Source organism: Littorina saxatilis, linkage group LG17 (assembly GCF_037325665.1).
Source record: "Littorina saxatilis isolate snail1 linkage group LG17, US_GU_Lsax_2.0, whole genome shotgun sequence".
NCBI classification, from domain to species: Eukaryota; Metazoa; Mollusca; class Gastropoda; order Littorinimorpha; family Littorinidae; genus Littorina; species Littorina saxatilis.
In genome coordinates this window covers 15,977,586-15,990,943 of record NC_090261.1, presented here as the reverse complement: position 1 = coordinate 15,990,943, position 13,358 = coordinate 15,977,586, and the positions used below count along the sequence as shown (strand labels likewise).

Here is a 13,358-nt window from a genome sequence, read left to right as displayed (position 1 = left end):
CATTAAAACCATATCTTTGATTCTGTCACTTAATTTTGAAACAAGTCAAAATAAATGAAAGGCATCGTAACTTGTCTTGGACAATTACTCTAATAGCGGAGACCCTCTTCCTTGCTTTCCAAATAAGAAAAGAAAGGGAATAAAATATTACCAAAAAGTATGAGGACACTCCAACTTTTTTCAGTGTATCAATACCTTACCAACCTTGTGGCATCACGGAGGACTTCTTCCGACTCAAATCATCGTTAACTCGTGTTTTTTTCTCCCTGTTTCAGGCCATGTTTACACGGGGCAGGCGGACGGATGGGTGGTGCAAGTCAAACCGGATGGGGATGTTAGGAAAATTCGTCGTATGTCCATGGATAAGTGTGGTGAGTAGCTGGGTTTTTTGTGTCTTTTTGTGTGTGTATTAGTTTGACCTACATGTGTTAAACCTGGACATGCCCGACTAAATAATCGCGTCTTTTGGATGAGTATTTGCACGCTCGCTTGCGTTCGTACGTGCTTTTCTGTGTTCGTATGTGTGCGTCTACCTGTGCAGTACACTTTTCCTTTGTCGAGTTTCAAGTTTGTTTTTGAGCTTTAGACCCAAGGAGGCTAAAAGTTCAAATCATTTGTAAACAAGTTTTCATGCATGACAAGCACACGTCATTGATTTGGTTTCTAATTTATACAAGTTTCTTGTTATTTTATGCATTTGTTATATCATTTACAGGTCAGTTTAACGATTTAGTTACAAGCTGTAAGACGAACCGCTCTTATAGTATTATAGACTGTCATCGTCGATAATTGTATTTACAACAAGAACCGTATGTACCCCAATTCCAAACTACACACCAAATTTCAACCCAATCGACCCATAAGTACCAGATATCTAATCTAAGTTTGGCATACATAGGCAGACAGACAGACAGGCAGACAGGCAGACAGACAGACAGACAGACAGACAGACCGGCAGACAGACAGACAGACAGACAGACAGACAGGCAGACAGGCAGACAGACAGACAGACAGGCAGACAGAGTGAAACCTATACACCACCGTATACACGGGGATGTAATTATGGGGGCGAGGACGCCCCCATTCTATACGGATAGTTTCGAGGTTGACCATGGGCAGCGCCATTTTGTTGTGAAATACGTCATCAGTTTGTGTACACAGGAAGTTGTGACATCCGTCACCCTATGGGAGGGGTGACGTCAAAATTGTTCATCTGTAGAAAGTTGTGAAATCCGTCACCCTATGGGAGGGGTGACGTCAAAATTGGTCATCACAGAGTTTGTGTAACACAGGAAGTTGTGAAATACGTCACCCTATGGGAGGGGTGACGTCAAAATTGTTCAACAAAAACATGATATGTCGCTTTGTGCAGGGTCAACTGCAACAAACTCAAACCGAGCCATTCATACCTAGCTGTATTTGAGTGACTTATATACCCGACATTTTTATTTCTTATCTTTAGCACAGGTGTAGGAAAAATCATGAACCAAAATGTTATTTATTTTCTAATTTAACATTTTTTTTACAAATATGACCATGGTCTTTTAAACATACAGTGACATTAAACATTGTTATGTTAAAAAAAAGAAAAAAGAAAAAAAGCTTTTGTGCACAAATCAGAAAATACATTGTACATTTTACCTACAGGCCAAACCGTGAGTGTCTGTGGCAAAGCCCGACCCAGGAAATTGCACTGATCTAAATTGTCAAGAACAGGCGCTTGCATTTGGATGTGTCCAATGATAGTAGGTTTGGTTGTGATCAATCAGAATAATGTAGGAATAAAAATGTATGACAGTTTAGTATGATGACATGTAATTCACATATGCTGAAATATGATATTATACATCATGTAATATTATTATGGCTGTTGCCATGACCATGAAACCCAACAAAGGTTTAATGTAATGTAATTCAAAATACCAAAACCGAGCACCTATTAATCTCGTCTTTGCGCGTGAAGATTGAGGCCGTCTGCCAGTAGCGGTTAGGTCATACAGTGGAACCCCTCTCTAGCGACCTTTAAAATGTTGACAAAAATCGGTCCTTGTGGAGGGGGGTCCTTATAGAGGGAGGGGGGCGGAGTCAGGGGGCCACAAAGAAAGTCAGATTTAAAAAAAAAAGAAAACAGAGAAGTTTGAGTTGCTGACGACCGTTCCCTCTGAAAGCAAACTGCTTCGATTTCATGTTTGTCCTTGGTGTCCACCAGTTCTGGTGCATGTACTACCCTGGCCAAGTTTCCTCTCAAGACATCAAAGAGACCGCCCCAGTATACTCTACAGCCTCTGGGCGAACCACCTCTCATAGCTAAAACTGGGTCAATGACCCCTGGGAAGAAGGTCAGTGTCTATAAAATTTTACTCCTAGGCCTGCGGCCAGGGGGGGGGGGGGGAGTATACCGGTACCATTTGAGAATCAGACCAAATGAGAATTGAACCATTTGAGAACATCCTTTTTTTTCAATCACTACATCGAAGGCCTGCGGCCCGGGGTTCACATGGGTTGGTTGGTTTGTTTGTTTCAAACCCACACCCATATACACACATTTCCCATTTAAACCATTTGTCGGCCCCCTGTCGATATTTATCGACTAAGTTCCTTGTTAGAACATGTCATTTGTTACAGGTCAAACAGGGGCCGGGGAAGACGCGTGTGGAAGACCGCTTGGTATGCGGGTAGACAACGCCGGGTATCTGGTAGTGGCTGACGCTTACAACGGAATCATACGAATCAATCCTCAAACAGGTAAACAGTAGGACCCCCCTTTTAAGAGCCCCCAATTTAAGACTCCCTCCCTTTTAAGACTCTGTTTTCTCAAATATTCTCTTCATAACGTCTGTACAAAATGTTTTTAGACTCTCTCCTTATTGAGACCTGATTTTCTCCTATTGTGTATAGGTCTTAAAAGCTGGGGATCCTCTGTGCTTGAGACGTTGTTGGTGATGGTGGTAGTGTTTTTGCGGCGGGGTTGAATTCAACACAATACTGTAGCTGATAAACATATGTTTTGTTGTAGTTGATGTTGTTGTTGTTGTTGTTGTTGTCTTGTGTAAGTGTTTGTTTGTTTGTTTGATGGTTTGTTTCTTTGTTCGTTTGTTTGTTTTTTACATAACAGGCTATAAAGGCCGTAACAATATTGAACCCATATTTTGAGTTCCATCAATAGACCTTTCTACCCAAACAGCGGTGTGTTTTCGGTTGCGTCCCTTTGTTATTGGTGGTTTTGTTCAAAGCTGATTTACCACCCTTGGGTGGCTTTTGCTTTTGTGGGTTCGGAGAACACTCTCAGGAAGTTTTCTTTCAGATATATAAGTTGATTGATTGACTTTTTGATTGATTTCAGTCCTTTATAACATATTTAATATTTAATTGTTTTTTGTGTGTGTTTTTTCCCTTCCTTTATTGTTCCTTTCTTTTTTCTTTTTGTTTCTTCCAACAAATAAAATGTTACAAAGGAAAACATATGATTGTTCTTCTAATGGTGTACATCAATATACATTTTCATACTTGTTTAGAAGACTGTGTTGAGCGTGTCTGGGTTTTGAAGTGTTCTAGTTTCTGTGCTGTGCAAGGTGAATGCTTACTTCCAAAAACATCAAGTTCGTGTTCTCCTTACTAATAATACAGACAAAATGATAAATCATAGACTAAACAAATAACAGCGACAAATACAAAAGCACCTGGGGATACATTATACAAAAAAGACTAGGACTAATAAACAACCACACTTAGGTTCTTTTTTCTGTACATATTTTTGATACTGCGACTACCAAGCCATGACCACCCCTCCCCCATCCCCTGTGTGTTGTAATTGTCTCCTTGTCTATGTGATGTAATGAAATGTAAAGCCTGTACATGTACAAAAAATATATATTGTTTTGGTTATTTTTTCCATATTTGTGGGCTGCCACTTGAAATTCTTTGTTTGGCTTTTCTTTTCCTTGATTTTGTTATATATATACATATAACAAAATCAAGGAAATATATATATAAAAACTCCAAAAAAGAGAATAACAAAAATAAGTAAATAAACAACCACACACACACACACGCAAAAAAATCTATTTTTCCCTAGAGTATTAACTGATGTGCAAAGTGCTTCTACTTTGAACCGAAAAGAACTCCAAACACAGGAGGAAACAGGGCTCCAAATTAAATATAAATAAACATCACCATGTCCTCAGTGAAAAAAACAGTGGCTATTTTGGTTTTTAATTTATACATGTTCTCTGTTATTTCACGCATTTCTCTTTCATTTACTTATCCAGGTCAGTATAAGCACCTAGTGAACTCTAGGACCCTGCAAGTGAACGGAAAACCCCTGGGCTATATCAACGACCTGACCATATCCAAGGGCGGCACCATCTTCTTCACTTCATCCTCCACCAAGTGGACCTACCTCAAAGAAAGCAACATCATCTTTGAGGCAGAAAACTCAGGCAGGTCAGAATACACTCCTCAGTTGGTATACGAGTACATTGTTGGTGGGGGGGGGGGGGGGGGGCTGGTGGGCGGGTTGGTTGTAAGCACGCACACCCAATCCAACACAATCCACGAACTCTGATAAAACCATTATTTCGCCAAAAATTAACCATAAAACACAGACAGAGAGACAGGCACAGGTGCTCATACCGACAAACATTTGCGTGCGCATAAACATGCATAAAAAGGGAGAGAGAGGAAGAAAGACACACTCCCGCACGCACGCAAACACAGACACACGCACTCACACACACTCACACAGTCACAAGCACTCACACACACACACATACATACACACACACACACACACACACACACACACTCACACACAACACAACACAACACAACACATCGTGTAATAAGTACAAGTTGAAGAGACTAAGACTGATTGCGGTTACTGAATGATAAGGTTTAATGGGATGATTGCCAGCAGATATCGATTGAAAATAGCTATTACAGACCAATGAGTATGTCATCAAATGAATTGTACTTCAGGATTTCTATTCAAGGTTGTCACATCTCTGTTATACTTCTTCAGGGTTTTGTTTTACAACCCTCGAGAGACACGCAGTAACATGCAAGTGCAAGAACTTGTGACGGAACTCAGGTTTCCCAACGGCATTGAGCTGACGGAAGATGAGAACTCTCTCCTCATTGCTGAAGGCGCCCGCTCCAGAATTCTCAGGTTTGCTCAAGTGTGTGTGTGTGTGTGTGTGTGTTGTGGGGGTGGTTGTGTGTGTGTGTGTGTGTGTGTGTGTGTGTGTGAGTGGGGGTGGTTGTGTGTGTGTGTGTGTGTGTGTGTGTGTGTATGAGTGTTTGTGGTTGTGTGCGTGTCTGTCTTTCTGTCTCAGTCTGGATGTATCTGCGTGTGTGTTTGCACAGTATTTATTCACATAGATTTGTGTTTACAAAGCCATAGAGTGTATGATTAAGAAAGGAGCTCAACAAGATAAACTTATACAGTCAGTGACCTTTCATCGCAGGTACTATTATACTGTACAATGTACCTCTTTGTCTCTTCTCAGGGCGTGGATCGGACCGGACCATCCTAAGCGTGGATCCTTGGAGGTGTTCGCGGACAACCTTCCCGGCGTGGTGGACAACATCCGGAGGTCTCCTCGTAAGACGTACTGGGTGGGCATCGCTCAGTCCCGCCACTATCCCATGCCTTCCGTCCTCGATATCTATGGCGACAACGCCAAGATCAGAGGGGCTTTGATTTCTGTAAGTGTTTGTGTGGGGTGTGTGTCGGGGGGTGTGATTATGTGTGGAGGGGGTGATGTTTGTGTGTGTGTATGAGTGTGTGTCTGTGCGTGTGTTTGTCAGTATGTGTGTGTGTGTGTGTGATTGTGTGTGTGTATGTGTGTGTGTTTGTGTGTGTGTGTGTGTGTGTGTGTGTGTGTGTCTGTGTGTGTGTGTGTGTCTGTGTCTGTGTCTGTAGGCCTATGTATCAGGAGATGAACTGGTATCACGAAAATCTGAGAATCGAAGAGAAGCAAGCGACATGTGCAACAACAGTAAATGAGAGTTATGCGAAACCAATCTCTTGGCACCTGAGAAAATAACAAGCATTGAAATGAGCATAGACTTTTACCATCAAAAGCATCACCAAAAAGAGAGTGTGAGACAGCAAAAAGATAACATTATCTTTGTTTCGGGTCTGTAATGAGTATTTGGTCGTTTACCCGCAAACTCTGTGGTGTTCTATGTTATGACTGTTGTGCATTAACGATGTTATGGTCGTGCAGATGGTGAACAGGAACGTGAAGTTCGACAACCCCAAGTTCGGCATCGCTCTGGAGCTGAGCGGGGAAGGAAAGATCGTGAGGAGCCTTCAGGACCCGTACGGCAAGATCTACACCTCCGTCAGCCAGGTCTCAGAGGAGGATGGTCTACTGTACATAGCTTCTCCCGTCAAAAAGTTCGTCGGCATTCTCAACCTGCAAAACATGACCCGAGATCCTCCTACCAGTAAGTAATGATTGTAGTGAGTGTCTGTGTGTCTGAGTGTGTGTTTGCGCGTGCATGCGTGCGTGTGCATGCGTGCGTGTGTTAATGGTTGTGTGTCGTTGTGGCTGTGGCTGTGGCGGTGTGTGTGTGTGTGTGTGTGTGTGTGTGTGTGCGTGTGTAAGTGTGTGTGTGTGTATGTGTGTGTGTGTGTTTGAGTGTGTTTGCGTGCGTGCGCGTGTGCGTACGTGCGTACGTGCGTCTGGCTGGCCGGTTTTCTGTCTGATTTTTGAACTCCTACTTATTCGAGTGATTTAGCTTCGTCCGTGTTCGAAGAGACATGAATTTAGAGGTCACAGTACAACTTACCATCAATTTGTGTCTGTTGTTTATCTTGTTTGTTTGCTTTAAAGACCGACAAGTCGAAGTTCTTGTACATGTTATGTTTTGCCTGTCGATAAACGTCCCATAAACTTGACATTTCTTGTATTGTGTCTGTGTTTTGTCTGCATAAATAAATGCTTGATGTCCAGATCCCGTAGAGCCGAGCACGAACTCGATAGTGGAGCAGTTCCTGGCCAGGGTGCGGCGAAACATGCTGAACATGACGGTGGAGAAGGTGAAGCAGGCGGTGCTGGAGCTGGTACGAGAGCTCTTCATGTCCAGGCGGTACGCCTTGTACCTCAACAAGCTGGGCCAGGACAAGCAGAAGGAGATCGACAGGCTGAGGCAGCTCTTCAGCGCACAGCAGAACGGCAGCAGTGGAGGGGGGTCAAGGCCGGGAGGGGACGTAACTCCGGCGGCTCCAGGAGGGTCTGGCAGCGTCACGGCGTCACCGTCATTCACATTCCCACCAGGCCCTAGCACCACTTCCGGAGGAGGTGGAGCTCCTCTGACTCAACCCGGGACCACTTCCGGCGGAAGCGGAAGCGCGACGTCAGGAAGTGTGACTTCCGCCGCCTCCGGTGTTACCACTTCTTCTCCTCCTGCCACTCCTCCTCCTCCTCCCCCTCCTCCTGCCACTACTGCTTCTGCCACTACTGCTCCTGCCACTCCTGCTCCTGCTCCTGCCACTCCTGCTCCTGCCACTCCTGCTCCTGCCACTCCTGCACCAACTACGGCTGCTGCTGCTCCTGTGACGCCAGGGGCTCCTGTCACCACAGAGCCTCCTACTGCTGCTCCCACTACAGCTGCAGCTACGACTAGTGGTACTACTCAGTTTACAGAGTGAGCACATCACTATGGTGAAATCTGCTTCACCTTGGGACATGGTGTTTTCAACTTGCACAACACAAGAAGTGTCAGATATATATTTTTCCAGTTCAAACAACGTTGTCGTTTTGGGGTAAGAGAGCATTCGAGTAAATCTCACATAGGTTTACTCAACACAAAAGCACCTAAAATGATGGACATAATTTGTTTGTATCCTTCCCCTATTCTCGTCGGGGAGGAGTTACATTACCTAACATAACCGAAGAAGAAGGTTGTTGCCCGATTTTGATAACTGTGTTAATTATGCTGACGATAATTATAACGTTGGTTTTACAAGACACTGCGGATCTAAAAAAAAATGCACTTACATTTGTAACCTATTTTTCAAAGTTTCCAGGATTATCAATAAACAAGAAGAGCAAACGCTCGATCGAGTCACTTTCGCAGTTCTGAATATTATATGAGGCATCAGATGGACAGGAAGAAATTGCTATTCACAACACAATGAGTCACGTTCACATAAAATTTGAGCCCGGTCACTTTTATAGTTTCCGAGAAAAACCCAACGTTAAGTTGTGTGTTGCCGAACAGAAAAGGCTAGTTATCTCCCTTGTTTTTCTGATAACGTTCGTAAAAGGCTACAGATGTAAATACTTTGATGTAAAGAATAATCCTACAAAGTTTCAATCACATCCGATGAACTTTGTCAAAGATATAAAATGTCTAATTTTTCCTTTGACGCTGACCTGTGACCTTGAAAAAGGTCAAAGGTCAACGAAACCATCGTTAAAGTGTAGAGGTCATTGGAGGTCACGACTAAACAAAATATGAGCCCGATCGCTTTGATAGTTTCCGAGAAAAGTCCAACGTTAAGGTGGTGTCTACGGACGGCCGGCCGGCCGGACAGACTAACACTGACCGATTACATAGAGTCACTTTTTCTCAAGTGACTCAACAAAAGTAACACTTGATGCCATGTGGTTGGGATCCAAAAAATATTCAACTGTGGAATGTTTTGATTTTAAATGGACGTCCAAGATAAAGATTTTGGGAGTCTATTTTAGCAATTCAGTATCAGCGTCAGAAATCGAAGAGAACTGGACACACAGAATTGATAAAATACAAAGAATTATAAATATGTACGTGGTTTAAAAGAAATTGCAGTGTTATGGGTAAGATTTGTTTGGTAAAATCAGTTATTTTGTCACAATTTATTTGTGTGATGCAAGCTCTTGTAGCCCCTAAACTGATAATTATACCGATTCTTTTTGGAGAAAAACAGACACCAATAAAAAAAATTAAAAAGCCCTTCCCCTATTCTTAGTGTATATCTACCGTTCACTTCAATAGAGATACACACCGGCACGGTTAGCCTAGTGGTAAGGCGTCCGCCCCGTGATCGGGAGGTCGTGGGTTCGAACCCCGGCCGGGTCATACCTAAGACTTTAAAATTGGCAATCTAGTGGCTGATCCGCCTGGCGTCTGGCATTATGGGGTTAGTGCTAGGACTGGTTGGTCCGGTGTCAGAATAATGTGACTGGGTGAGACATGAAGCCTGTGCTGCGACTTCTGTCTTGTGTGTGGCGCACGTTATATGTCAAAGCAGCACCGCCCTGATATGGCCCTTCGTGGTCGGCTGGGCGTTAAGCAAACAAACAAACAAATAAACAAAATAGAGATACAAGCGTGTTCAGAGATAACAAATGCAGGTGTTGTAGGGAAAACATATTGTTAAGTCCAGAGCTTGATAGTTTTTTTCTTCTTCAATGAACACATTTTTCTAATCAGTTTTTAATTTCATTTTGTTAACTCTGTGTTTGTTTCATGGTTGATCTTTCTTTCTTTGTCGCATCATGTTGCTTTCATAATCATTTTGCATCGCATTTTTGAGCTACCTTCCACAAAACGTCGGCAAAAGCGAGTTACTTCCCTTGTACCTGCCTTGCTAAAGAACACACACACGCACGATAATATCCCCATAGATGTATCCTGGTGTATGAATTCCTTGTCTTTTTGTTTGTTTGTTATTTTTTTAGTTAATTTCATTTTGTCTCATTTTTATCATTGCATTTAGTATTTAGTTATTTTATTCTGTTTTATTTTATTCCATTCATTAAAAATGATTGATTCCATTTGTGTTCTCGCTCTTTTTTTCTTCTTTTCTGTGTGTGTGTGTGTGTGTGTGTGTGTGTGTGTGTGTGTGTGTGTGTGTGTGTGTGTGTGTGTGTGTGTGTGTGTGAAGGTAGGTATCTTCTGCAGTTTGTTTTGTTTGTTTGTTCGTTTTTCTTTGTTTCTTTCTTCGTTTGTTTTTCCGTTTGTTTGTTTGCTTTTTCATTGCTCAGCATCTTTTGCTGTTTCACAAATGCCGTTGCATGTCTGTCTGTGCCTTATAATGATAAAGACGGTAATGAAAACGATTCTAATAATAATAATGACGATGACGACGACATTGACGACAACGACGACGGCTTCCATTATGCTGATTCATGCAATTGCTCCAGCTGCTGTTATTGTTTCATGAATTGTTCATTACATTTGTCTGTGTTAGTCAATTTGTACAATGTATTTAGAAGTCGTTAGGCAGATTAATCCGAACCAGCCTATCTTTCTGTTATGAATAAAGCATACCGCTGATGCTCGCTGCTGTGAAATTCTGATGGTATAGGGGTACCGTTGAAATGATATCAACGGTTGTGTTTTAAATCAACTTTTGCTGTGAACATAGGTTGTTTATGAAAAGAAAATTTAAAAAATGAAATACCTGTCGTTTGGTCTGACTTGTTTGAAAGCTTTGGAATAAGTGTGTGTGTGTGTGTGTGTGTGTGTGTGTGTGTGTGTGTGTGTGTGTGTGTGTGTGTGTGTGTGTGTGTGTGTGTGTGTGTGCCTGGGCTGTCATAAAAGTTGTGTATAAAAGTTGCCAAGATGTGCCTATCCTGAGTTTTCGTCGACTTTTTAATTTGAGCTTTACGTTTTTGTCAGGTCGAATTTGAAGACCTTACTTTTTTGGCGGTCACGTGACCTCTGTCAGAGTTTTTGCAAAGAAAGTTCACTTCTTAGATCTGAGTTTGGCGATCCACATTTTTTAGTGTTATCAATTTTCTTCAGTCGCAACAGCAAGGACATTCTTTTGTGGGACAATAGTTTTTTTCGTATTATGCACCCCTAAGACTAAGTTTTAATGAAAATGTTAACTTTAGCACACAAAAAAACAATAAAGACTATTGTGACCAAATTTCATAATTATCCGATACTGAAAAACAGAAAAAAATAGATCTGAAAGACTGGTTGGCGACGTTTTTCGGCACCCTTGCGTCAGATAACTCACGCTCTACAAACCATATTAACATAAAATTGTATTTTTGATACAGGAAGTTAATGACCCTTGGACAATGAACAAAATGATACAAAATGTTGTCTAGTTTGTTTTAAGACGCGACGACTGTGCAGAGCCAAAGTCCGGGGACAGCTTTCGCGACATTTTTTGAAAACGACCCATATAAGTATTATCAGACAAATACTTGAATACTGAATTGAAATATGTTCACAAACGTAGGCCTGCGTCGCGTTCTTTTACTGCAACCTGTGTTTGGCCCATTCAGGCAAAAGCAAGCTTACCTAAGCCGTGCACAAAACCAACCTCTGACCTTCGTGGAGGTACGCAGGCGTAAACAATACACGTTTGACTCAAATTGTCCCTTTGACACGTGCAATTATTTCCCTTGACGTAGAATTAGTATCACGGCGTGAGCGAGCGTGTCGTATTTACAATGTCCCAAACTGTGTTTACCAGCAGTGATATTTTTCTGCTTCTGTGACGTAGAGATGCAAAGAAAACGGAAGCCTTTGTCCTGCAAGAAGAGTAGGGTGGAGTTACTATAAAGTGTTAAAGGCCTGCCAACATTATGCTCATTCTTTTTGCTTGCATTTCACAACAGTCTGGCAGTTTCTCTAAAGGTACCTTGTTGCTTCTCAAGTCATTCATTACGTCAGCTAACACAGATCTGTCCAGGTTGTTACATGGGGTAAGAAGCCCCTTCAATCTGAATACAGACGAAACTTCAACGGCCTATCTACTTCCTGTGTAGATTCTTTTGTTGTAACTGACACCATTGTTACATGCAAACTTAATTCACTCCACACAGAACACAATCAGACATCTGTTAATGTTTGGTAAATGGGAACATGTTCTCATTGTGTGTAAAAGCCTGGACAAAATGTTGACGGTTGCTGAAACTGTGGTCACATTTTATTGGAGCAATTCTTCTTAGTGCTAAGTTATGATTAATACTACTAAAACCCGCCAAAAACTATGAAATTGACCCAAAAGGAACTGTGTTCAGACTGCACTATGCCCCTTTAATATGATTATGATAATAATAGCATCACACACCTGGAATATTTCAACTGTGCAAAAAGGAGTGTTTTGCAAGTATAAAGATTGCAAGTGAGGCACTTAAAAGTAGCCTTCACAATCGGCGAGTCTATGTCAACTTATGCGTCTGCTAGACGTTTGCATCACCCATAGCACTACAAAAATGTGGTGGTGATGATGGAGAATCGAGACTCCGACCCTGAATAGTCAATTAATTACCATAGTTATGTAGCTTTTTATCTTTGTAGGTGTGTCTCAGTTACGGTAAAGACCCTGAATCCCTCAGAACCACTTAGAATCTGATCAAGAATCCCAGAAAATACACAACCTCGTTGAAATGAAACTGCTTCCAATTGCCATTGTCTTGAAAGAAATAAAAAATAACAAACATTAAACTGGATTATAGAGTCGTAAACGCCCTCCTGTCAGCAATAAATGTGCAGCTGTGACTCACGTCTAGCTCTTAAAGCCATCATGAAAACGGGACACCGAACACAGGTAAGGTTGTTAGCTCCCACTGTTAAGTATGCCACGACAACAATAGCCATGTCCGACTTTGTTTTGTAGCTTCCACGTAATACAAGCCCTACTCTATTCTCTCTCTCTTCTCTCTCTCTCTTCTCTCTCTCTCTCTCTCTCTCTCTCTCTCTCTCTCTCTCTCTCTCTCTCTCTTCTGCCCTCACTCCTACCTTATCCTTTCACAAACCACCCCCCCCCACAGCCCGACAACTGACCAAGACATAGGAACGAAGTGTAATATATGTAAATGTCTGTGTTTCTGGCAGGCGGACTTACAAAACTTAGATGATCATTTCTTGTTTGACAATTTTGTATCCAACCTAAATCCTTGCTGTCAGGTTTTTTTCTCAGTACCTGCATGAAATACAGGCATTTTTCTTTTGGGTAATCAGTCTTTCTAGGCTGCAGAATGCTTCATTTAACCAGTCAATCACTGACACACCTACCCCTCCTGTTAAAGAAAAATATAATTTTCCAGTATTGAGCCTAAATTTGCCGCGGATATGACCTGAACATTTGATTTACAGTCCAGTGAGGTTACCCTCATGGAAATTCGGGCTGCTTTCTCCTCGGGGAAAGCGAGCTGCCATACATACGGCGCTACCCATATTTTTTTTTTCCTGCATGCGTGTATTCATGTTTCCTGAGACTTAATGCCGTGTGAGATGGAATTTTTTTTACTTTATTCCAAGTCCCACGGGTATTTGATGGACATTTTTATCTATGCCTATACAATTTTGCCAGGAAAGACCCTTTTGTCAATCGTGGGATCTTTAACGTGCACACCCCAATGTAGTGTACACGAAGGGACCTCGGTTTTTCGTCT

The 13,358-nt window shown here is 42.1% G+C and overlaps 1 protein-coding gene across 1 annotated transcript in view; it reads left to right on the top strand.

Moving 5' to 3' along the window:
- Positions 1 to 8,167, top strand: part of LOC138953215 (adipocyte plasma membrane-associated protein-like) — a 26,921-nt gene extending 18,754 nt beyond the window's left edge. The window contains exons 4-10 of the mRNA XM_070325007.1: positions 276 to 371; positions 2,626 to 2,745; positions 4,269 to 4,443; positions 5,021 to 5,167; positions 5,508 to 5,706; positions 6,231 to 6,453; positions 6,963 to 8,167. Coding sequence (XP_070181108.1) covers positions 276 to 371; positions 2,626 to 2,745; positions 4,269 to 4,443; positions 5,021 to 5,167; positions 5,508 to 5,706; positions 6,231 to 6,453; positions 6,963 to 7,660 — 1,658 coding nt within the window. The 3' untranslated portion in view covers positions 7,661 to 8,167. The remainder of the gene's footprint in view (positions 1 to 275; positions 372 to 2,625; positions 2,746 to 4,268; positions 4,444 to 5,020; positions 5,168 to 5,507; positions 5,707 to 6,230; positions 6,454 to 6,962) is intronic.
- The last annotated feature ends 5,191 nt before the right edge of the window (positions 8,168 to 13,358 follow it).